The sequence below is a fragment of the Garra rufa genome, chromosome 23 (genome assembly GCF_049309525.1).
Source record: "Garra rufa chromosome 23, GarRuf1.0, whole genome shotgun sequence".
Lineage (NCBI taxonomy): Eukaryota > Metazoa > Chordata > Actinopteri > Cypriniformes > Cyprinidae > Garra > Garra rufa.
In genome coordinates, this window is record NC_133383.1 from 8031432 (window position 1) to 8059085 (window position 27654).

Below are 27654 nucleotides of genomic sequence, written 5' to 3' on the forward strand. Positions count from 1 at the left end.
TACTAAACAAGGCCGATGTACACTACCAGTCAACAGTTTTTGAACAGTAAAATTTTTAATGTTTTTAAAGAAGTCTCTTCTGCTCACCAAGACTGCATTTATTTGATCCAAAATACAGCAAAAGCTGTAATGTTGTGAAATAAAATAATCGCTTTCTTTTTGAATATATTTTAAAATGTAATTTATTCCTGTGATCAAAGCTACATTTTCAGCATCATTACTCCAGTCTTCAGTGTCACATGATCCTTCAGAAATTATTCTAATATGTTGATTTTCTGTTCAAGAAACATTTATTTTTATTATTATCAATATGTAAAATTCTGATTCTTTGATGAATAGAAATATCCAAAGATCAGCATTTATCTGAAATAAAAAGCTTTTGTAACATTATACACTATACGATTCAAAAGCTTGGAGTCAGTGTAGTTTTATAGAAATTAATTCTTTTATTTAGCAAGAATGCTTTAAATTGATCAAAAGTGATGATAAAGACATTTTGTAATTTTACAAAAGATTTATATTTCAGATAAATGCTGTTCTTCTGATCTTTCTATTCATCAGAGAAACTTGAAAAAATCTACTTGGCTGTTTTCAACATAATAGTAATAAATGTTTTTTTGAGCAGCAAATCATACTAATCAAATGGTTTCTGAAGGATCATGTGACTGGAGTAATGATGCTAAAAATTCAGCTTTAAAATCACAGGAATAAATTACATTTTAAAATGTATTCAAACAGAAATCTGTCATTTTAAATAGTAAAAATATTTCAAAATTTTACTGTTTTTGCTGTACTTCAAATCAGTGAAGGCTTGGTGAGCAGAAGAGACTTCTTTTAAAAAAAAACGTTAAATATCTTACTGTTCAAAAACTTTGAATGGTAGTGTATAACTGACAAAAATGTGTAATACTTTGAAAGTGTTTGGCCATGTTATTGCTGTTTTATGTTGTGTTAATGTGATGTTTGTTTATGTGATGAAAGGATTCCCAAACTTTTTTGTCTGTCAGACCTAAAATATTTACTTGAAGACCCCTGAGATTCAAAGTTAATACTTCAATCGTTTAAAAACATATTTGCATGTTCTCTGACGTTGGTTAACATGCAGGTAAACAAATAAAATGTAAATGTATAACAAGTTAGGTTGAAAGTAATCTAATTGTTTGTAATCCGATTATACATTTTAAGTAACCCACCCAGCACTGCCCGCCAGCCAAATTAGTTTGGAACAAAGTAATCACTTAATATCAACAATTTTGTCCTGTCAAAGATAGATCTACATGATATGATGGCACAGGTCAGATGAATGAGCAAGTGCTCGATGAGGTGAGAGGTGATGTGTCTAAGAAATTTGCAGGCTAAAATTAGCTGTGAGTAGAGTCAAGTCGCTTAACTCCCCTAATGTATCGAGACGTTGCCATTACCTCTGTGATCTCGATCACACCTAATGGACACTCAAGCATCTGAGGGTGCTTGACGCCCGGCGGAAGTTACATGAGAGATGATGGCCTATTTTTTGGTGCTAGGACAATGAGAAGACAATAACAGAGGTTGTGATGGTGTATTCAGAGATATATTGGTGTTTTGTCAGTTTGGTGTCGGGATGAATTTTTTTGGCTTTATTGAAGTTTCAATATCTGTGGAAAATGGAAAAAATAAGGTTTTATTAGATTAAAGATTCTCATCACAGTGAGAGACTTACAATGATTTTCAAAGGGGTTACTCACCCCCATGTGATCCAAGATGTTCATGGCTTTCAGTATTCAGCTGCAAAGAAATTTTTTGGAAATTTGGATTTTGAGGAAAACAATCCAGGATTTTCTCCATATAGTGGACTTCAATGGTGAAGGTTCAAGGTCCAAATTGCAGTTTCACTGCAGCTTCAAGGGGCTCTACAATATATAGGAATGTATAGGAATAAGGGTCTAGTGAAACCAAACAATTTGGACCTTTGGCTCCCATTGTAGTCCACTATATGGAGAAAAATCCTGGAATGTTTTCCTCAAAAACCTTAATTTCTTATAGACTGAAGAAAGAAAGACATGAACATCTTGAATAACATGGGAGGTGAGTAAATTATCAGGAAATTTTATTCACGAAGTGAACTTATTCTTTAACAGGGAAAGACAACATTATTAATTGTAGTTACTCAAATGTTTGAATCATGTAAAAGTAATGTGACCTTGGTGGACCACAAAACCAATCATAAGGGTCAATTTTTGGATATTGATTTGGTTTGTTAGGATTTAGCTGAGATACAACTGTTTGAAAATCTGGAATCTGAGGGTGCAAAACTATTGAGGAAAATCGGCTTTAAAGTTGTCCAAATTAAGTTCTTAGCAACGCATATTACTAATCAAAAATTACAACATGATCTTTACTTAATATCCTAATGATTTTTGGCATAAAAGAAAAATAGATAATTTTGACCCATACAACGTATTTTTGGCCATTGCTACAAATATACCTGTGCTACTTAAGACTAGTTTTGTGGTCCAGGGTCACATATGTTGTTGTGATCTTAAGATATATTTAATCTTAATATCTTTTTATCTTTATACTTTACTACTGTTGGCTGTGTGACAGATTGCTTGTTATGTTTCTCATTTAAGTCACTTAGGATAAAAGCATTGCTGAATGAATAGATGTAAATTATACAAATGTTCTTAAATGAGAGATATGTGTGGGGAAAATAAGCCAGAATTTCTATTAGCAAAATAAATAAATAAATAAAATAATAATAAAAATGTATTAATGGCTTAAAAATAAATAATAATGGCTTAAGCTTAGCCAGGCTGCAACAAATTATTATTTTTTTCTTTCATTATTTGTTATTGTTGTTGAGTGCAAATATCGAAACATTATTAAATGAAGAAACAATGTAAGTAATTTTAAATTTTTTTGCAAAATTAAGTGACTTTTTGCGTAAACCAAGGGAAAAATATCTGCCAGTGGGGTAAAACAAATTTTTTTTTAAAGTTTTTAAGCATAAGGTCACTTATTTTGATACATTTTAAGAAAACAAAACTTGTGTTATTTTGCTTCTCAAGTAAATATCTTAATTTGAAATTTTTTAGATATTTGTACTTGAAAATAAGATATATATGTGACCCTGGAGCACAAAACCAGTCTTAAGTAGCATGGCTATATTTGTAGCAATACCCAAAAATACACTGTATGGCTCAAAATGATCGATTTTTCTTTTATGCAAAAAATCATTAGTATATTAAGTAAATGTTCCATGATAATATTTTGTAAATTTCCTACTGTAAATATATCAAAACTTAATTTTTGATTATTAATATGCATTGCTAAGAACTTCATTTGGACAAATTTTGAGATTTTCTTAATATTAAATCTCAATTATTATTATTATTATTTTTTTTTGGGGCAGTGGAATGTGTGACGAAAAAACTTAAGAGAACTTAAGATAAAGTGGTATGGATTACTTTACTTTTAAAAATGTATTGTAAATCCAACCAGTTTGAAACAACCGCTGAATTTAAGCATGGTTAAATAGTGCTAAACAATTCTGTATTTAATTTCTCTATATTTTACCAATGGATAAACGCAGCTATGCCTTAAGTTATTCTTAAACTTTTCCAAACTTTGATTTCAGGTATGAATTTGTAGCCCATGTGCCACTGGTGTCACTGATCTCCCCGCGGGAGGTAACAGGTCTGGATCCGGAGGGCGGTTTCTGACAGCTTGTGCACATTCACTCAAAGTGCTGCTTCACAAAAGACCTCCGCAGCAGCTCTACAGACCTAATTGCCTTGAGCGGCGAGCCGACTCTCACCGGTGCCCGGTAATCACTGCAGCAAAATCTACAGCACATCAAGTGGTGACCCAACACAACACTGACATTTTTGTTGTACAAATGTTAATCAAGTTCAAATATAGGCATTTATTAATATTAGTACGAACTCTACAGGCCCGAGTTTCCTGATTAATAGTTTCATGCTCTCAGTGGTCGATAAGTCAGTTCACAAAACACAATGTGCTTGGAATTTTGCATATGAACCTGTATTTAACACAGTCTTGGTTGAATGTTCTTTTGCTTTGCATTGTTTTATTCATTTGTACCAAGTGACTGCTGCAAAATGTTGGAAAGTTTAAATGAACACAGCCTTTGTCTAAAACAAAAGATGTAGAAAGCATTTTCTTCTCCCTCTGCAAAGGTTAAGCATAGTTATATTACTGTCCTAACTATCTGTGACAGTATGGTTAGTTTGTACTTTTCAATTTTGTGTTTTTTTTTGTTTTTTTGTCCAGTTGAGAACTGCACCTTTCAAAAGTTTGGAGTTTGTAATATAAATGCTGATTTATAAATGCTTTTAGAAGTCTCTTATGTACGACGGCGTTTTGGCCTAATGAATGCATATCGAAGACGTGAAATACTTTCAATTCTCTTTATTTCGACTTTATTCTTGAAACATTTAGATTTTTTTTTTCTCTAAACATTTTAACTTTATTCTCGTAATTTCAACTTTCGACTGTACTTTTTTCTCAAAACATTTCGATTTTATTTTCATAATTTTGACTTTATTCTTAAAACATTTAGATTTTATTCTCGTATTTCATCTTTATTCTTGAAATATTTCGACTTTAATCCTGTAATTTCGTCTTTATTCTTGAAATATTTCGACTTTAATCCTGTAATTTCGTCTTTATTCTTGAAAAATTTCGACTTTATTCTCGTAATTTTGTCTTTATTCTCTAAACATTTTGATTTTATTCTTGAAATATTTCGACTTTATTCTCATAATTTCGACTTTATTCTTTAAACATTTCAACTTTATTCTCTAAACATTTCGACTTTATTCTTAAAATATATCAACCTTAATCTCGTAATTTTGTCTTTATTCTTGAAACATTTCATCTTTATTCTTGAAACATTTCGACTTTTCTCATAATTTCGACTTTATTCTTTAAACATTTCAACTTTATTCTCTAAACATTTCGACTTTATTCTTAAAATATATCAACCTTAATCTCGTAATTTTGTCTTTATTCTTGAAACATTTCATCTTTATTCTTGAAACATTTCGACTTTTCTCATAATTTCGACTTTATTCTTTAAACATTTCAACTTTATTCTCTAAACATTTCGACTTTATTCTTAAAATATATCAACCTTAATCTCGTAATTTTGTCTTTATTCTTGAAACATTTCATCTTTATTCTTGAAACATTTCGACTTTTCTCATAATTTCGACTTTATTCTTGAAATATTTCAACCTTAATCTCATAATTTCGTATTTATTCTTGAAACATTTAATCTTCATTCTTGAAACATTTCGACTTTATTCTCGTAATTTCAACTTTATTCTTGAAATATTTAATTTTATTCTCATAATTTCGATTTTATTCTTGAAATATTTCGACTTTATTCTCATAATTTCGACTTTATTCTTGTAATTTCAACTTTATTCTTGAAATATTTAATTTTATTTTCGTAATTTCGATTTTATTCTTGAAATATTTAGACTTTATTGTCATAAATTTGACTTTATTCTTTAAACATTTAGACTTTATTCTCGTTATTTGGATTTTATTCTCGTAATTTCAATTTTATACTTGAAATATTTCGACTTTAATCTCGTAATTTTGTCTTTATTCTTGAAACATTTCGAATTTATTGTCGTAATTTCAACTTCATTCTTGAAATATTTCTTCTTTTATTCTCGTAATTTCAACTTTATTCTTGAAATATTTAGATTTTATTCTCGTATTTCATCTTTATTCTTGAAATATTTCGACTTTAATCCTGTAATTTCGTCTTTATTCTTGAAAAATTTCGACTTTATTCTCGTAATTTTGTCTTTATTCTCTAAACATTTTGATTTTATTCTTGAAATATTTCGACTTTATTCTCATAATTTCGACTTTATTCTTTAAACATTTCAACTTTATTCTCTAAACATTTCGACTTTATTCTTAAAATATATCAACCTTAATCTCGTAATTTTGTCTTTATTCTTGAAACATTTCATCTTTATTCTTGAAACATTTCGACTTTTCTCATAATTTCGACTTTATTCTTTAAACATTTCAACTTTATTCTCTAAACATTTCGACTTTATTCTTAAAATATATCAACCTTAATCTCGTAATTTTGTCTTTATTCTTGAAACATTTCATCTTTATTCTTGAAACATTTCGACTTTTCTCATAATTTCGACTTTATTCTTGAAATATTTCAACCTTAATCTCATAATTTCGTATTTATTCTTGAAACATTTAATCTTCATTCTTGAAACATTTCGACTTTATTCTCGTAATTTCAACTTTATTCTTGAAATATTTAATTTTATTCTCATAATTTCGATTTTATTCTTGAAATATTTCGACTTTATTCTCATAATTTCGACTTTATTCTTGTAATTTCAACTTTATTCTTGAAATATTTAATTTTATTTTCGTAATTTCGATTTTATTCTTGAAATATTTAGACTTTATTGTCATAAATTTGACTTTATTCTTTAAACATTTAGACTTTATTCTCGTTATTTGGATTTTATTCTCGTAATTTCAACTTTATACTTGAAATATTTCGACTTTAATCTCGTAATTTTGTCTTTATTCTTGAAACATTTCGAATTTATTGTCGTAATTTCAACTTCATTCTTGAAATATTTCTTCTTTTATTCTCGTAATTTCAACTTTATTCTTGAAATATTTAGATTTTATTCTCGTAATTTCGACTTTATTGAAATATTTCGATTTTATTCTTGTAATTTCGATTTTATTTTCATAATTTCGACTTTATTCTTGTAATGTCAACTTTATTTTGGAAAATATTTCTACTTTTTCTCAAAACATTTAGTCTTTATTCTCGAAATTTATACTGTATTCTCAACATTTCAACTTTATTGTCATAAATTCAACTTTATTCTTGTAATTTCGACTTTATTCTACAAACATTGACATTATTCTCAAAACATTTCGACTTTATTTTCATAACTTGACTTTATTCTCAAAACATTTAGAATTTATTCTCATAATTTCTACTTTATTCTTATCATTTCAACTTTATTCTTGAAACATTTGTACTTTATTCTCAACATTTGTACTTTATTCTCATAATTTCAAATTTATTCTCGAAACATTTCGACGTTTCTCTGAACATTTCGACTTTATTCACTAAACACTTCGATTTTATTCTCGAAACATTTTGACTTTATTCTTGTCATTTCGACTTTATTCTCAAAAAAAACATTTCAACTTTATTCTCTTAACATACAAACATGGCACTAAAATAGCGTTGTACTTATGCGTACCGAAGATGCATTTATTTAATTATATAATAATTTGTTTTGAATTCATTTATCAATAATATGTGACCCTGGACCACAAAACCAGTCTTAAGTCGCTGGGGTATATTTGTAGCAATAGCCAAAAATACATTGTATGGGTCAAAATTATTGATTTTTCTTTTATGCCAAAAATCATTAGGAAATTAAGTAAAGATCATGTTCCGTGAAGATTTTTTGTAAAATTCCTACTATAAATATATCAAAATGTAATTTTTGATTAGTAATATGCATTGTTAAGAACTTAATTTGGAGAACTTTAAAGGTGATTTTCTCAGTATTTTGATTTTTTTTGCACCCTCAGATTCCAGATTTTCAAATAGATGTATCTCGGCCAAATATTGTGCTATCCTAACAAACCATATATCAATAGAAAGCTTATTTATTGAGCTTTCATGTGATGTATACATCTCAGTTTTGTCAAATTTAACCTTATGACTGGTTTTGTGGTCCAGGGTCACATATATTATTATATCAATAATTGTAAAATATTTTTTCTAATTTAAATGAGCTGTTTTCGATTTCAGTATATATTTGAAAGTGTTATTTATTCTTATGATGTAAAGCTGAATGTTCAGCATCATTACTCCAGTCTTCAGTCTCATGTGATCCTTCAGAAATCATTCTAATACGCTGATTTAGTGCGTAAGAAATATTTATTATAGTCATCAAGGTTGACATTTTTGTATATTTTTAATTAATAGTTTAAAAGAAAAGCATTTATTTGAAATAATAATATTTTGGAACCATTTCAAAGTCTTTACTGTCATTTTTGGTCTTGTGTAGAGTAACATGACTAATGTGCAGAAATGAAACTTTTTTTTTTTCAACATAAATCCATAGGATTACCAGATCTTTCTGCATTATACTGTAAAAAACACAAAAAATGGCCTCATCCCTCCAGCTGTGCAAAACCTAAAGGTTTTTTGTGTGTTCGAGACGGCATTTAACACTTGGGTGTTTTTAAGCCTGGGTGTTTTTCATGCAACACAATGCATGATTGTAAATTATGACATCAGCAGCCATGCGGCTACATGGTGCAACTGTCATAATATATAACGAAAGGATCTGACGGCAGAGACAGATGAAAACCAGGCTGGGACTTTGCTAGAAAAGCCTGTCAGATTTATTTCAAACATCAAGGGCCTGCTAATTTCACCCAGGCCTCATTCATCAGAGGCACGTCTGGGCTCCAGCACAGCCTCTGCCCAGGAAAAGGGAGTCTGTAGCCGTCAACCCGCTGTCTCAGAGGACAGTTGCCAGGGTACGAGGGCCAAAACTATCTTTCCCCGTCTGGCATCCCACAGCGTGACTCCTGGCATGAGCTAGACAAGGTACGGTTGGAGGTATAAAGGCTGTCTTTGGAAATTAATGCGCTGGCCTCTCGTCTCGGCCGGCGAGGAGGACAAAGAGGCAGGAAAAAGCTTGTGTGGCGGTATAACTGTACTAATGTGTGTACAAGAGAGTGCGTTACACGGATCTCTAATGCATTAGCCCTATGTAAGAGGCTTTAAAAAGGCTGAGGCTTCGCACATTAGACATTCACATCACACTGCGATTCACGGCCCCCACCCCGGCGCGCACGCTAATTAGCGCTCGGCTAACGAGCCAGGTCCTCCATTAGCACCCTGAGCCGAAGGGTGATTAGCATTATGGAGGTTTGTATGGCAGCGTCCGGCTTTTTTCTCGCGCTCGGTCTCTGATTAAAAGGCAGCGTGCTTCCTGTCTGAGAGACTCCACTTCCGCCATTATGTTCTGCTGTAGCCTTGCAGAAGCTGACAGAGGAGACAAGAGCGAACGCTTTGCTCCCTCTCTCGGTCGCATCTCCTTCTGATACATGAAACGTTGCAGGCGAAGAGAGAGATAAGAATGTAAGGGATGTTCATTTATGTGAGTAGCAGATGCATCAGGGCCTAAAATAAACAATGTGGAATCAAAATTGATCTATCGTTTCATCTCTATTAGTTTATCTCTTATTCATTCTATCACAGTCTATCCATCTATCTATTGATCGTTTTAATCATCTCTATTAGTTTATCTATTACTCTTTCATTTTATGGTTCAGTCTGTCATTTTATCTATCTGATTATCCATGTTTTTATAATCTCTATCGGTTTATCTCTCATTTTTTATTTTATCTATCATCACTAGTTTTTTTCCTTTTCATTCTGTCTTTAAATCTATCTATCTATCTATCTATCTATCTATCTATCTATCTATCTATCTATCTATCTATCTATCTATCTATCTATCTATCTCACTCTTTCATTCTATTGCAGTCTGTCCATCTATCTATTGATCGTTTCATCATCTCTATTGGTTTATCTATTACTCTTTCATTGTATTGTTCAGTCTGTCGTTCTATCTATCTTTCTGATTATCTATCCATTGTGTTATCTCTATCGGTGTATCTCTCATTTTTTTCATTTTATCAGTCATCACTAGTTTTTTCTTTTTCATTGTCTAAATATCTATCTATCTATCTATCTATCTATCTATCTATCTATCTATCTATCTATCTATCTATCTATCTATCTATCTATCTATCTATCTATCTATCTATTGGTTTCATTCTATCACAGTCTAACTATTGATCATTTCATCATCTCTATTAGTTTGTCTGTTACTTTCATTTTATTCTATCCGTCCATCCATCCATCCATCCATCTCAATCTTTCATTCTTTCACAGTGTATCTATCTATCTATCTATCTATCTATCTATCTATCTATCTATCTATCTATCTATCTATCTATCTATCTATCTATCTATCTATCTATCTATCATTAGTTTCTATTGGTTTCATTCTATCACAGTCTATCTAACTATTGATCGTTTCATCATCTCTATTAGTTTGTCTATTACTTTTATTTTAGTCCGTCCGTCCGTCCGTCCATCCATCCATCCGTCCACCGGTTTATCTCACTAATTCATTCTTTCACAGTCTATCAATCTATCGATCGTTTCTATTGGTTTATATCTCACTCTTTCATTCTGTCACAGTCTATCCATCTATCTATTGATCGTTTTATCATCTCTATTGTTTTATATATTACTCATTTTTTTTCATCTGTTTTATTAATCTCTATCGTTTCATCTCTCACACTTTTATATTCTGTCATTCGATCTGTCGTTCTGTAGTTATCTATCTATCCCTCGTTTTTTTCTTTCTTCCAAACTCTCGCTCTGAACTCTGTGCGTCTTTCCCTCTCACACAAACAGTCCATTGAAAACTCCTCGGCTCCAGTCGTGTGTTCCAGAAAAACCCCTTACAGACTCAGCAGGCCGGAAAATTGGCCCACGCTGTCACAGTTAGCTTAGCTGATCCTTATTATCCACGTTTCCAAGGGAGCTATTGGTGGGTTTTTATCTAACGTACCGGGGAGATGCCCTGCGACCCAGTGGCCGACTGCAGCAGCCCAAAAGAGAAGGTTCAAACGTTAATGGCAGCTCTCTGCATGGGACAAAGAGCTTTACAACGCATGGGAAAAAAGTAGTCCGTCAGCTTCCTGGTACTGGGAGAGCTCGCACTGACCCAAAAGGTCAGCCAGCGACAATGCTTCATCCCAACAGGGCCCGTTTGAGACAAAGCCTTTCTTTTACAACTATATTCATCACTCAGGGGCGGTTTCTGTTGCTGTCTGGCGCACAGTCGCCAACACACAAACATACACACACACACATTATGAACATTTATAGAATTTTTTTTTGTGATAAACATTTGGCGTTTAAAGACATTTTGAAATGTCTTTGAGTCACGGTTTTATGTTCCAACCAAAGTAAATTCACATCTGCCCTTTAGATTTCAAGTACCAATCATTTAATGTCATATAAGTCTACAGGGGGCTATAAATGTGTTGTCCACTTCCCCTCTGACCCCAGGACAACATGCTTTTGCCATGTCCATATGGACAGACAATGAAGCAGGTCAAGTGAGGTCTGGTGAGTGTCTTTATTTTGAAGGTCCAGGGCACCAGTAGAACACAAAAGTGAAGTGACCACAGCTCACAGAGAGTCACTGAAATCCACTTGGTCAACAATTGGTTTGACCTGCTGACCAAACAGCCTTGTTCTTGACCACGACACACGTCGCATCACATAACTTCCTCCTGCTTACTGCAATTACTAAAAACTAATAATAAGGTTAAAATAATGCAATGGTAATATGCAGTCAAAAAATTCAGACAACTGTTAGACCAGTTGACCAATTGACCAATTACCAAGCAATGTTTAATTTAGTTCAGTCTGTGGTGTAAAAAGCTCGCATTAGCAATAAACATTTGAGCAAACATGGTCAGGTCAAAGTGTCTGAACAATTTTTGGTCCCAAATTTTGTATCAGTTTTACTGGAAGTTCAGTGTATTAAGATTTTTTTTTTTTTGTATAATATATCACAGTTTACTCTATTTAGCTATCTTCACTTACATAAATGAACTATAGCATCCTGCACCTACTAGTAAACAATATAAAAAATTATATCTAGTGTCTGAATAATTTTTGGTTTGACTGTAAATATTTTAAAAGTTTCATATCTGTTTTTATATCATTCCAAATCTGTAAGTTTATTTGCAATATGTGCACATTTATTTCCACATTTAAGTCCAGTTAGAGTAACAACATTGAAATAAACAAACAAGCATTTTATTTTGCCAAATATTATTTGTTAAAATGTTAAATTCCTTAGAAGAATTTATTTTATAAAAAAAAAATTTTTTTTCATTCAAAATTGAATGTGATTTAATCAATTACAGAACTAAGGTTATAACTTTTAAACTGAATAAAAATAATTTGCTAACTAGTCTTAAAAAATAGTTTAATGTCAGCAAGAATTACAGACAATAAATGTGTGACTGTGAGAAATGAGTGTCTCCCATGGCTGTCTCCCTAAAATGCAAATTTTAACATATTGTTAAAACCATCTGTGAGCAATAATTATGCATTGAATGGCAATTGAATGGCTGATGTCTAGTGTCACCATTATGTTCCCAGAGTCTTAAAATCCTGCTTGTTCTAAGGTAATTCCAGCTCTTGTGGGAAGGATGCTCTCAAAATTAACCACAATGCACCGCTTTACCCAGAATCAATCCATTTTGACCACCATTTATCATTGTTAAATTGCCCACATATAAAATGTTACTTAAAAATAGTTTGTTAGCTTGTCAATATATGTGACCCTGGACCACAAAACCAGTTGTAACTAGCATGGGTATATCTGTAGCAATAGCCAACAATACATTATTTGGGTCAAAATGATCAATTTGTCTTTTATGCCAAAAATCATTAGGATATTAAGTAAAGATCATGTTCCATGAAGATTTTTTTTTTTACATTTCCTACCATTAATATATCAAAAATATATCAAAACTTAATTTTTGATTAGTAATATGCATTGCTAAGGACTTAATTTGGACAACTTTAAAGTTTTAGATTTTTTTGCACCCTTCAAAAATACCAATCATCAGCTTTTCAGATGATGTATAAATCTCAAAAAAAAAAAAAAAAGACCATTAAGACTGGTTTTGTGCTCCAGTGTCACATATTATGAAAAAATAGTATGTTTTTTTTTCTTCGTAATAAAACAAGCAGTCCATAATTAAATCAGTTCTGTAGTCCTTTGTGAAAAACGTAGGCACAGCCAGCGGGACGTTGTAAACTCGGGAAGGGTTCAATAACTAGTCCCCTGAAGTGGAGGGCAGGTCTGTTGGTTTTGACTTCAATGGATTAGGCAGGCTGTTAGTGCGTGGAGTGAGAGGGCAGCTGCTCACGGTACTTTGGTCATTCAGAGCGTATGGATTACAAGGTGGCAGTAACGCTCGGCCCAGCGGTAGGCAGTCCGGCTGCCCTAAGGGAGGTCAGGGGTTAAATGGTTTGTGTCAGAGGGGCCGAAACCCATAATTGAAAATAGACCTTGTCCTCCTTTAGTTCACAAAACCGGTAGAGTGGTTAAGGGCATGGGGTCTGACATATGAAGTCCACTGGGCACGAGGTCATGGGCTAAAGATATTTATAGACATGTTGCATTTCCACATTCCATCAATCATGATTAGTTATTGATCACGTTTTCTTTTCTGCGGTTTTCATACTTTGACAGAAAGAGTGTAAATGCATCTACATTATCAACTTACCTTCCTATCCAATGGAAATGTAAAATTTCCCATTTGATCCATGGATAACGTGTCTCATAACGTCTTCTAGTGTAATTTATATTGTCAAAACACTGTTGACGATCATTTTCTGCTCTTTTCGTTTGGTTTTCGTTGTGCTGCTGACATCGATTTATTCATTGCTCGGAAAAGACGAATGTTAATTGTTCGTTCCTGGCTGAAATATTAGCAGGAACACGTTCTTTCAGGTCTCTTTACTCGAACCTGCTGGGCTCTATTTGGGCCTTTTGAAAGAGCAAAATAAAGAGAAAACTGAGGCAGGAATACGAAGCATAGAGTCCCTTCTGCTGACCAACTGTGCTGTCTGTGGGTGCTTGTAATCTCTATTGTGCCTCGTCACAGGACAATTAAATCACTCCACCGGAGTCCTGCAGCTCTGTCAGGCTGCTAACGCAGGGCCTGTGGGTTTGGACGCGGAGAGATATCGTGATTACAGAATGAAAACTAAGACCATTGAAGTCTGTGTGAATAAATGCGTTTATCTACACCTAACCAGATTTTTAAAACGAATAGTTACAGTTTAGTCACGTTAAAACACCCAAAATAGTCATATAGTTACGGTGTGTATCACTGCGCTCATTGATGTTTACTATTAACGTCAACGTCCGGAACTATATCTTACAGCGGAAGGATCGCACTTGTACAGTTTCTGTTTTTGAAAATTAGTTTGTATATTAAATTTCAATGATGTGCTTATATTCTATAATTAACGTTTAATAAAAGAGGAATTCACATCACAGCACAGCTTTGAATTCCTTGTAAGGCATAGAGGAGTCGTTTTCGACAGATCGTCGATTCTGTCAATGAAGTACAATGATGCCATCTAGAGGTAAAACTGTGGCTTTTTTTGGTGAATACAATAAGATCATTTTTTTTTTTAAATATTTGTAATGTGATGTATTTACCTAAAATATCTATTTTGTGATCTTACCTTCACGAAAATTATTCATGTTTTTATTATAGTAAAAGTGTAGTAACCAAGGTTTTTGGTGTATTTTTAGGTTTACTTCAAATACCATGGTTAAACTGTGGTTAGTGTAGCAAGACCATGGTTAATTTGTGGTTACCATGGTGTAACTACAGTATAGGAACCATGTTTTTTTGGTTTTATGTGTAGTAGAACCATGGTTAATTTTCATAAGGGTAAGGCTGGAATACACAAGATTCAAGGCCAATCTGCAGAAGATTTTGCGATGTCAGATTTTTACAGAAAATCAGAGTTCTTTTTAAGCTTTAGACTGATTATATCAGAAAAACTAAAAAGCGAAAAGCATTATTATCAATTCTGTGATTCCAAGTATGAAAATAGTTTTGATTCAAAATACTACTTGGATATATATAAAATCAGATATAAAGAATGTTTTCTCTTGATCGCCTGCTCAAGCACAACATTGAAAAAGAAAACAAACCAGTGTGTAAATTCATAAAGCATATTTGGTCTTTTTATAGGCATGCTTTTCAGCTTTTTTTTTTCTTCTCCACTTGTCAAGCATCACACAGGATATCAGACATGTTGTATTTTGATGCGATTTCAGAACACTTTGATTTTTGACTAGATTTTGTTGATTTATTTGCATATATATTAGAAAACATTATCACTGTATTTTTACAAAGCGTATTAAATGAGTGCATGCATACCTGATAGTGTAATCTCAGTCACATCTTTATGCATATTGTCAGGAAATCATTTATGAAAAACTCAAAAGCGAAAAGCATTATTTTCAATTCTGTGATTCCAAGTATGAAAATAGTTTTGATACAAAATACCTTCTTTTGCACTTCTTGGATATATATAAAATCAGATATAAAGAATGTTTTCTCTTGATCGCCTGCTCAAGCACAACATTTAAAAAGAAAACAAACCAGTCAGAGTGTAAATTCATAAAGCATATTTGGTCTTTTTTTAGGCATGCTTTTCAGCTTTTTTTTTCCGTCTCCACTTGTCAAGCATCACACATTTTTTAGTAAAATGTGGTTTTAGTTTGTTTTCAGAGCAAAAACTGTAATGGTGTTTGACACTGCAGAACGCAAACAGTAGTTATAAACCTGGACAACATCACTTCTGTCACCTGGAAAACATCACTGTGCTTTTCATGACAACTGTGGAACGTTTCTTTTTATGAAAACACGTCCTGTACATAAGGGAGTGCAGGTAAACAAACATTCACTCACTGCCTTGTCTGTCTCATGTGACGTCTGTGATCAAAAGTGGTTTATAATGTCACAGAACAAACACGTAAAAGCTTTTAAAGTATGTAGCGCAGTGAACTCCCACAATCTCTATCGGCTGCTGTTGGTCACGGCATACTGAGTTTGAGTCTGCTGCAGAAGTTCAGTGACTGCCAAGAGTTTTTTCAAGATGTGCTGAGAGAAACAGAACAATTTCATTCATCATAAGACCGTAATTAATGACAATCATTGTAAAACATTTCATAAGATATAATGGTACCTGCTGCGCGCCTCTCTCATTACTGAGTATCCTCAGCTCATCTAAGTGTGTGACACAGAGCTGGTGTAGAGCAGCGAGGTCACGGGCCAGGTCAGTGTTAAAGTGCTCGGTGGGTTCAGGCAGCTCTGGGATGTTCTGAAAAGAGCAAACGCATTCAAATAGTAAAGACAGACTAGACATTAGGCACAGGGCATGTAAATATTAGTGTAGTTATCTGGAGAAAAAAAATACATGAATATTTCCATGTTGAAAAATGTGGATCATGAAGCATTTGCGCCCCCTGGAGGACATTCTCATTTTTTAGACTTAAAAAATTTTTTTTTTAAATGTCTTGTTTAATTCAGTGTATTACTTTGTAAATACCTGTGCAATTTAAAGGAGAATTTAATGACAGATAATTACAGATAATGTTCCCCCTTGTCATCCAAGATATTCATGTCTGTCTGTCTTCAGTCATAAAGAAATTTTCCTTTTTGAGGAAGACATTTTACGATTTTTCTTCATATAGTGGACTTCACTGGTGCCCCGATTTTAAACTTCCAAAATGCTGTTTAAATCTGGCTTTCAACGATCCCAGCTGAGGAACAAGGGTCTTATCTAGCGAAATGCTTGGTTGTTTTCATTAATAAAATACAATATATATACTTTTTAACCTCACATGCTCATCTTGTCTTGCTCTCTCTGACCTCTGTGTATTCTGGGTTAAGACAGTTAGGATATGTTGAAAAAACTCCCATCGTATTTTCTCCCTTGACTTCAGAAATCATTTTAAAATCATCCTACATCGCTACAGAAGTACCGACTCAGTCTTTGCAAAGTGAACATGCAAAAAAAAATCAAACACCCTTAACAAAAAAGGTAAAACAGCGATTTTGAAGTGAGGGAGAACATGAGATGGGAGTTTTTTAACATACCCTAACTATCTTGAACTGGAAAAAAACAGAGTTCAGGCAGAGCAAGACAAGAGTGTTTGAATTTAAAAAGTATATAAATTGTATTTTTTTTTTTTTAATGAAAACAACCGGTCGTTTTGCTAGATAAGACCCTTCTTTGTCTGGGATCATTTACAACCACATTTGGGATCGTTTGAAGCTGCATTTAAATTGCATTTTGGAAGTTCAAATTCGGGGCACTATTAAAGTCCACTATTTGAAGAAAAATCCTAAGATGTCTTCCTCAAAAAACAATTTCTTTACGACTGAAGAAAGACAGACATGAATATATCTTGGATGACAAAGGGGTTACTATATTATCTGTAATTTTTTGTTCTGGAAGTGAACTTCTCCTTTAATTATGAGTAAGCTTGACAAACCCCAAGTTCATCCAAAAATGTGATCATTCTGTGTTTGTTGCTCTTGATGAATGGATTTACTCCTTCCATGTACGGCTCCTGAGAAGAGACAAATATAAATATTTAAAGAAAGTAACAATTATGGAACTTGGCAGGTCTATAAAATCTACTAAAATCACTGATCTATAATAGAGAACATTATATAGATCAGTGACTAAAATCCATTTATAGTGTTTTACTTTGGCACCAAATTCCACCAGGTTGGCCAGATTCTGGACCGCTTTGGCTACTAGGGTGAGTGTCCGGGATGCGATTGGGGAAGGTGGGTCTGCAGAAATAGACATGTAATTTTTTTGTTTATTAAGTATTTTTTAAAGTTTATTTGTTATTTATTTCAATTTCAATTGGTAATTCACAGCTCACAAACAAATAAACACATAAATACATGCATCTATCTGCACTCACCAGCAATGATGTTAAAAATTCTTGGGTTGACAATAGCAGGACAGATCAATCTGAGGAAGACAAATCCACTAGAAGAGACGGGAAAAAAACAAACATTATTTTTACAATATGTAAATATTCATTATTATACGAATAGTACAATATTTTTTACTTGTTGAAATAGTATTTAATGAATTTAACAAATTTAATTATTTTTAAATTAAATACATTTATTTTAGTGCTGTCAAATAGTTGTTTACATGTCTGTTTAAATATACCTTAAACATATCTTAAATATAACATACATGTATGTATTTAAGAAATATATAAATATATATATATATATATATATATATATATATATATATATATATATATATAGTGCACAGCATAAATGAGTACACCCCCTCTTAATATATATAAAAGATGTATTTTCTTAATGATCACTAATATAATTCATGGAAAGATGGCAATATTTAAATGTATTAAACATATACTTAATAAAAACAACTAAATATATGCCAATATTTCCTGTAATATGAGTAAATTAGCCAATTCTGTTTAAATAATGGATTGCAGAAATGAGTACACCCTAATTCAGCAAATGCATAATATTCTAGTACTTAATATGTCCTCCAGAACATTAAGTATACTGCTCTGACCCTTCTTGGCACTGAGTGTACAAGTTCATGGCAAATTTTCACATCTGTCCTGTTTAACTCTTGGAGGACGACCTCTTTAAACGCCCTGGTCTTTAATGGGGAGTTTTGCTTAGCTTGTCTCTACAGAATCCCCCACAGCTGCTGAGTGAAATACACGTGTCCACTGAAGGATTTTAACCTTGGGAGAATAAATATCCTCATTGTCATGCTGAAAAAATGCCCAATAATGCAGGGAATGAGGGGAGGGTAGCATCTGCAGTTTCAGTTTTTTTGTATTACATCACACAGTATTGTGTGAATTCATGACAGCACTGATAAAGCACAGCTCCCTCACACCTTCAGCACTCATACATCCCTGTAGAAGAGCTTTACTACCACTGAACATCACTGTAGGTACCAGGCACTTCTCGCTGTACTCCTCCTGTAGCAACACCAGAACATTTTGGATGCTTTTGGATTCGAAATGATTGACTTGGTCTCTTGACACCAGAGTATGGATTCCCAGAAGTCTATATTTTGTAAATATGGGCCTTGGAAGAGGTTAAATGAGTTTACTGTGCTTTGGCTACAGTAGGTAATTCTAGTGGTGACAATAACCATGCATGTCACTTCTGCAGACTGCTTCGGACTCTGTGAGATAAAGTGTCACTCTTTTCATAGCTTTTGCTGGCTCTGATACTCTTACATGGTATTTCTCCGCCTCATTTTGTAGCAAAAATTCACTTATCATTAAATGAAAACTTAAAGTGAAGACCTGGTTGTTTCAGGAGCCTTGTCACCAGTCTATTGTTTTTGAATGTCAGTGCTACTTCTGCTATATTTTCACACTTAAAACAATAATTTGGTGTTCCTCTTGTACCACTGTCCTCTTTTCTGCTAAGAAATAAGTCACCTGGCAGTTCTCTCCCAAGTGGTTTCATTGTTGACAGCATTAAGTCTGTGTATGATTCAGTAGGCTATAAAACACCTTTAACTGTCAGGAAATTACTTGTCTTTAAAAGTTTTGGTTCAGTATACTTACTGGTTGATCAAAAATAGCTTTAAACCAACACTTTTTTTTTTTTTTTTTTTTTTAGTTTTATTTAATAACATTCAGGAGGGTGTACTCATTTTTGCAACACAACATTTTATCACTTTGATAGGAAAATCTTAATTTGCTAAATAATTTTGGCGTTCTTCTTTGGTAATTGATCAAGCAGGCCCGTTGGAACATTATATCTCCAAAGAATCCTAATATGTCTTTCAAGTGAAGAGTAATTGCTCAATTTGTTAAGTTTTAAAAGGGTGTGTACTCATTTTTGCTGTGCACTGACTGTGTGTGTGTATATATATATATATATATATATATACAGTACGTATGTATATATGGCAAATTCTGACTTAAAATTGCTTTTATTCAACCAGCAAGTTTTTTTAGATTAGAAATGACACAGACGTCTCCAAGAAGATTATAAGACAATGTACAAGAGGCATCATTGTGGAAAAAATTATTACTCCTCTTTTATTTACATTTGAACAAAAAGTGGCATGTCCAAAATTATTTTATTACCCCTCTCAATAATCAATAGAAAAGCCTTTATTGGCTGTTACAGCAATCTAATGCTTCCTATAATTGCTGACCAGTTTTTTGCATGTCTCCACTGGTATTTCTGCCCATTCATCTTTAGCAATGAGCTCCAACTCTTTCAGATTGGAGGGTCTCCTTACCATCACCCTGATATTTAGCTCCCTCCACAGATTCTCAATTGGATTTAAGTCAGGACTCTGGCTGGGCCACTGCAAAATGTTTTTGTCTGCTAACCATTTCTTCACCACTTTTCCTGTGTGTTTTGGGTCATTGTTGTGCTGAAATGTCCACTAGTGCCCAAGGTTTCTCTGCAGACTGCATGATGTTGTTGTTGCTGAGAATTTTGATGCTGCTTTTTCATGGTGCCGTTTACTGTGATTAGGTTCCCTGGTCCACCGGCTGAAAAACACCCCCAAAACATTAGGTTCCCACCACCATGTTTGACAGTGGGGATGGTGTTCTTAGGGTTGAAGGCTTCTCCTTTTTTTACACCAAATGAATGCTACATCATCCTCTTCTTTGTCCAGATGAGCATTTGCAAAGGCCAAGCGGGCTTTTGTGTGCCTTATCTGGAGAAGTGGTGTCCTCCTTGGTCTACGTCCGTGGAACCAAGCAGTGTGCAGTGTCTGTGGACTGTCTGCCTTGAAATGTTGCCACCAGCAGACCCCAGGTTCATCAGGATGGCCTTGGTGGTGAGTCTTTTTTTTTTTTTTTTTTTTTTTTTTAATACTTCTCTCACTATCCTTCTGGCCAGCACAGGTGTCACTTTTGGCTTCAGACCACGTCCTCTTGAGATTTTTCACAGTGCGGAACGTCTTCTATTTTTTTAATAACACTTTGCACTGTAGCCACTGGAACATTTAGATATGGTCTTATAGCCCTTTCCTCACTTGTGAGCAGCCATAATGCGCAGCCGCAGGACCTCAATGAGCTCCTTTGTCTTACCATGACTGTCCACAAACCAACAGCAGAGAACTTCTGTTTTTCACCTGTTGAGTTGATTAAAACAGCTGTTCCCAATGAATCAGGGTAATTGGGATGCTTTAGAATAGTTTGGACTATTTGGAATGGTATAGAACTTTGGATTTGGATCCCATAGACTGTGACAGTTTGCAAAGGGTATGAATAATTTTGGATTTGCCACTTTTTGTTCAAATATAAATAAAAGCTGAGAAATATATTTTTCCCACAATGATGCCGCTTGTACATCGTCTTATTATCTTTTGGGAGAAGCCTGTGTCATTTCCGGTCAAAAAAACCTTGCTGGTTGAGTAAAAGTAACTAATTTGCCAGGGGTATGAATAATTTCAGGCTTGACTGCACATACATACATGCACACACACACACAAACATACATACATACATGCACACGCATACATTTTTATACATATTTACACACACATTTTTATACACACATATACATATTTACATACAAACACACCATACCTACATACATACATAAACACGCATACATGCACACATACACACAAGTGTTTGTATGCGCGTGTGTGTAAATGTAAGTAAATGTATGTGTATAAATATTTATACACATTTACACACATTTACACATACATTTACTTATACACATATTTATACACATTTAAACATTATTTACACATACATTTATACACACATTTACACACACATACATTTACTTACACATTTTTATACACATTTACAAACGTGTGTGTGTAGTTGTATGCATAAATATGTGTGTAAATGTATATAAATATATTTATACACATACATTTATTTACACATACATACTTACACATATTTACACATACATGTACTTACACATACATTCTCTCTCTCACACACACACACACACACACACACACACACACACACACACACACACACACATTTACACATATTTATACACATACATTTACTTACATTCACACATTTACATGTATAAGTATGTGTGTGTGTGTGTATAAATATGTGTAAGTAAACGTATGTGTATAAATGTATGTGTGAATGTAAGTAAATGTAGAAATATGTGTATAAATGTGTGTGTGTGTGTGTGTGTGTGTGTGTGTGTGTGTGTGTGTGAAAATATGTGTAAGTAAATGTAAGTGTGTGTTAGTAAATGTGTAAGTGTGTGTAAAAATGTATGTGTAAGTGTGTATAAATGTGTGTATAAATGTATGTGTAAGTGTGTATAAATGTGTGTATAAATGTATGTGTAAGTGTGTATAAATGTGTGTGTGTGTGTGTGTGTGTGTGTGTGTGTAAATGTGTGTAAGTGTGTATAAATGTGTAAGTGTGTATAAATGTGTGTGTAAAAATGTGTAAGTAAATGTGTGTGTATAAATGTATGTGTAAGTAAATGTGTGTATAAATATGTAAGTAAACGTGTATAAGTGTGTGTGTGTGTGTGTGTGTGTGTGTGTGTGTTTAATGACCTGTTAAACTCTTTGGAGTCAAACAAAACGTCACTGGGCCCACTCATCGTTTTAATCATACACTAGATCTAATTATATCGCACGGACTTGATCTTACTGATATAGATATCGTACCTCAAAGCGATGATGTTACCGATCATTTCCTTGTATCGTGCATGCTGCGTATCACTGATGTTAACTATATAGCTCCGCGCTATCGTCTGGGCAGAACTATTGTTCCTGCTACCAAAGATAGATTCGCAAATAACCTGCCTGATTTATCTCAGCTGCTCTGTGCACCCATAAATAAACATGAACTAGACAAAATGACTAGTAACATAGGCACTATCTTCTCTAATACATTAGAAGCTGTTGCCCCAATCAAGCTAAAAAAGGTTAGAGAAAAACGTACTGCGCCATGGTACAACAGTAATACCCATTCTCTCAAAAAAGAAACTCGTAATCTTGAGCGTAAATGGAGAAAAACTAACTTAGAAGTTTTTAAAATTGCATGGAAAAACAGTATGTCCAGCTATAGACGGGCTTTAAAAGCTGCTAAAGCCGAGTATATCCACCAACTCATAGAAAAAAACCAAAACAATCCAAGGTTTTTATTTAGCACAGTGGCTAGATTAACAAATAACCGAACACCTCCTGACCTGAATATTCCTGCACAGTTTAACAGTAACGTCTTTATGAATTTCTTTACTGATAAAATAGACAACATTAGAAATACAATAACTAATATAGATACTACAGCAACTGATACTTCAACATTAGTCATTACACCCAAAGAAAAACTCCAGTGCTTTACAACTATAGAACAGAAAGAATTAAATAAACTTATCACCACATCTAAACCAACAACATGCCTATTAGATCCTGTACCCACTAAATTACTAAAAGAGTTGTTACCTGTAGCAGAAGTACCGCTTCTTAATATTGTTAACTCATCGTTATCTTTAGGCCATGTCCCAAAACCATTCAAACTAGCGGTTATTAAACCTCTAATTAAGAAACCACAGCTAGACCCTAGTGAACTGGCAAATTACAGACCCATTTCTAATCTTCCATTTATGTCTAAAATCCTAGAAAAAGTTGTGTCTGCTCAATTGTGCTCCTTCTTGCAAAATAATAATATCTTTGAAGAATTTCAGTCAGGTTTCAGGCCCCATCATAGCACAGAAACTGCACTTGTAAAAATCACAAACGACTTGCTACTTGCGTCAGATCAAGGCTGCGTCTCATTGCTAGTTTTACTTGATCTTAGTGCTGCGTTCGACACTATAGATCATGAAATACTCATAGATCGATTACAAAACTATACAGGTATTCAAGGGCAGGCTTTAGGATGGTTCAGATCATACCTGTCCGATCGCTACCACTTTGTTTATTTAAACGGGGAGTCATCGCAGCTAACACCAGTAAAGTATGGAGTGCCACAAGGATCTGTCCTAGGTCCACTACTATTTTCAATTTACATGTTACCCCTCGGTAATATTATTAGGAAATATGGGATTAGTTTCCATTGTTATGCTGATGACACTCAACTATATATTTCAACAAGACCAGATGAAACTTCTAACTTAGCAAAGTTAACAGAGTGTGTTAAAAATGTGAAAGACTGGATGACCAATAATTTTCTACTGTTAAATTCAGATAAGACTGAGATATTACTTATTGGACCAAAAAACAGTACACAGAATCTCTTAAACTGCAACTTGCAACTAGACGGATGTACTGTTATTTCCTCTACAGTCAAAAATCTAGGTGTTATATTAGACAGCAACCTGTCTTTTGAAAATCATATTTCCTATGTTACAAAAACAGCATTCTTTCATCTTCGAAACATTGCTAAGCTACGGAACATGTTACCTGTTTCTGATGCAGAAAAGTTAGTTCATGCATTCATGACGTCTAGACTGGACTATTGTAATGCACTACTAGGTGGTTGTCCGGCTTCTTCAATAAATAAGCTACAGGTAGTCCAAAATGCAGCTGCTAGAGTCCTTACCAGGTCAAGAAAATATGATCATATTACCCCAATTTTACAGTCTCTACACTGGCTACCTATTAGGTTCCGTATCACTTACAAAATATTACTTCTTACCTATAAGGCCCTTAATTGTTTAGCTCCTGCATACCTAACTAGTCTCCTACTACACTACAATCCCTCACGCTCCCTAAGGTCGCAAAACTCTGGACTTTTAGTAGTACCTAGGATAGCAAAGTCCACTAAAGGAGGGAGAGCCTTTTCACATTTGGCTCCCAAACTCTGGAATAGCCTTCCTGATAACGTTCGGGGTTCAGACACACTCTCTATGTTTAAATCTAGATTAAAGACTCATCTCTTTAGCCAAGCATTCACATAATGTATCTCATAATGTTGTAATTTCAGTTACATCTGATCAAATGCACATTAATATTCTTCAGCTTGGGCTAAACCATCATTTTTGTTTGGTCGGAAGTTGGAACAGCAGCTACGCTAATTATTTCTCTGTTTCTCTGTCTTTGCCACGGGATTTCCATCCCGTGGTAACTAGGATTTACACAAGATTCAGTCTGGATTCAGAAGAAGAGATGATGCCAACCCCTCAGAGGACCGCAGATGATGCCAGCCTTGAAACAACATACAGCACTACATAATTTTCCTACAAGTTTGATTACAGCACATAAACAGATGATGAACACTAATTGCAATGGTTAATTACACAGTTACTGATTTAATATTTATATCATATGTACATCGACTCAACATACAGTATTCACCACTAATAAGCTACTAAATATATTGTAGTAGCCTAAAACTTTTGTGCAGCTGCTCTGCAACAATCTGTATTGTAAAAAGCGCTATACAAATAAACTTGAATTGAATTGAGTGAAAATGTGTGTATAAATGTGTAAGTAAATGTGTGCAAGTAAATGTAAGTGTGTGTGTATAAATGTGTGTAAAAATGTATGTGTAAGTGTGTATAAATGTGTGTGTGTGTGTGTGTGTGTGTGTGTGTAAAAATATGTGTAAGTAAATGTGTGTAAGTGTGTATAAATGTGTGTATAAATGTGTGTGTGTGTGTGTGTGTGTGTAAAAATATGTGTAAGTAAATGTGTGTAAGTGTGTATAAATGTATGTGTAAGTAAATGTGTGTATAAATATGTGTAAGTGTGTGTATAAATGTATAAGTAAATGTGTAAATATATGTATAAGTAAATTTATGTGTAAGTGTGTGTATAAATGTGTATGTGTATAAATGTGTGTGTGTGTGTGTGTGTGTGTAAGTAAATGTATAAATATGTGTGTAAATATATGTATAAGTATGTCTAAATATGTGTGTAAATGTGTATAAATGTGTGTGTGTGTGTGTGTGTGTGTGTGTGTGTGTGTGTGAAAATGTGTAAGTAAATGTGTATATGTAAATGTATAAAAATGTGTAAATATGTGTAAGTAAACGTATGTGTATAAATATATTTATACACATCCTTATACACATTTACACATACATTTATACACATACATTTACTTACACATATTTATACACATTTACACACACACACACACACACACAAATGTGTGTAAGTAAATGTGTGTATAAATGTGTGTGCGTGTGTGTGAATGTGTAAGTAAATGTATGTGAAAAAATGTAAGTAAATGTATGTGTGTAAATGTGTATAAATATGTGTAAGTAAATGTGTGTATATCAATGTGTGTAAATGTATGTGTATAAATATATTTATACACATTTACACATACTTATACACATTTACACATACATTTAAACACATACATTTACTTACATTTATACACATTTACACACATACATTTACACACATACATTTACTTACACATATTTATACACATTTACACATTTATACACATACATTTACTTACACATATTTATACACATTTACGTGTATAAATGTGTGTGTGTATAAATGTGTGTAAGTAAATGTATGTGAATAAATGTGTATAAATGTATGTGTGTGTAAGTAAATGTATATGTGTAAATGTGTATAAATGTGTAAGTGTGTGTGTGTGTGTAAATGTATGTGTAAGTAAATGTGTATAAATATGCGTATATAAATGTATGTGTAAGTGTGTGTGTGTGTGTGTGTGTGTGTGTAAATGTGTATTATGTGTGTATAAATATGTGTGTATAAATGTGTTTGTGTGTGTGCGTAAATGTGTGTATAAATGTATGTGTAAATGTGTATTATGTGTGTATAAATATGTGTAAGTAAATGTATGTGTATAAACGTGTATAAACGTGTAAATGTGTATAAATATAGGTATAAGTGTGTGTGTGTATAAATATGTGTGTAAATGTATGTGTGTATAAATGTGTGTAAGTAAACGTATGTGTGTAAATGTATGTGTGGTTAAATGTATGTGTATGTGTAAAAATTAGGGCCGGGACTCGATTAAAAAATTTAATCTAATTAATTAGAGGCTTTGTAATTAATTAATCGAAATTAATCGCATTTAAATCGCATATAAATATTTAACCTGAGAACAGTGAGAAGTAAGTTTTTTTATATGGATTTTTAGAATACCATTAAATAATGACTGAATACATAAGCTTGAGCAACAAAATATTGTTTATTTTTGTTCAACCAAGTCCAACAGACCAGTGCAATATTGCCATTAAGTGTAGCAATAGGCTCGATGTCCTGCGGTGAGATGCAAATTCCTTGTTGCATAGCTTGCACACAACCATGCTCTTATCGACACTTCCATCCATTCGTTTTTTGTAACAAAATTTCCCATCCACAGGGCCAACCAAAGCAGTCCCATCAGCTTTTTTGTCCATGTTCACTGGTTTGTTTTGCTGCGTCCCAATTCGCCTACTTATACTATGCCCTATAAGTATGTACTCTTTTTGTGAAGAAAAGTACATACTTTTGAGTATGTGGCAGAATAGTAGGCAAGCTTTGGGACATACTACTTCGTCATAACTGCTTCTTTAACGGACGCTCTGTTGCTTAGTTACCTGAATCCTGTCACTGCCCTGTCAATCATCACAGTTAACATTATCTACATTGTTTAATTTAATTTCCTACCGTATAAGAGAGAAATTAAGAGGCACGTTCTTTAACGAGTCTTTCATGCCGAGAACTCTGCTCTTGTGTTTGCTTAATTATGCATTTAAACGTTAATGACCAAACCTATCATTATAAATGTTGCTGCACATGGAATATAACGCGGATAACATTTAAAAAATATTTTTTATCAGGTTACACACTGATTATTTATCACTCAAACCCCTTTCTCTACCTGTCCGTTGGTCGTATATATCCTCCATGTTTGTAGTTTTTTAATACTTTTTATGCGTGTTTGTAGTTCTAATCGAATCCTCGTTCACGGCGCAGTGTGTTGTGGG

At 33.5% G+C, this 27654-nt stretch overlaps 1 protein-coding gene across 1 annotated transcript in view; it reads right to left on the reverse strand.

Moving 5' to 3' along the window:
- Nucleotides 1-15034: 15034 nt before the first annotated feature.
- Nucleotides 15035-27654, reverse strand: part of rasa1b (RAS p21 protein activator (GTPase activating protein) 1b) — a 33657-nt gene continuing 21037 nt past the window's right edge. Inside the window, exons 22-26 of the mRNA XM_073829405.1 lie at nt 17682-17749; nt 17456-17544; nt 17238-17315; nt 15926-16060; nt 15035-15840 (exon numbers count right to left, since the gene is read on the reverse strand). Coding sequence (XP_073685506.1) covers nt 15757-15840; nt 15926-16060; nt 17238-17315; nt 17456-17544; nt 17682-17749 — 454 coding nt within the window. The 3' untranslated portion in view covers nt 15035-15756. The remainder of the gene's footprint in view (nt 15841-15925; nt 16061-17237; nt 17316-17455; nt 17545-17681; nt 17750-27654) is intronic.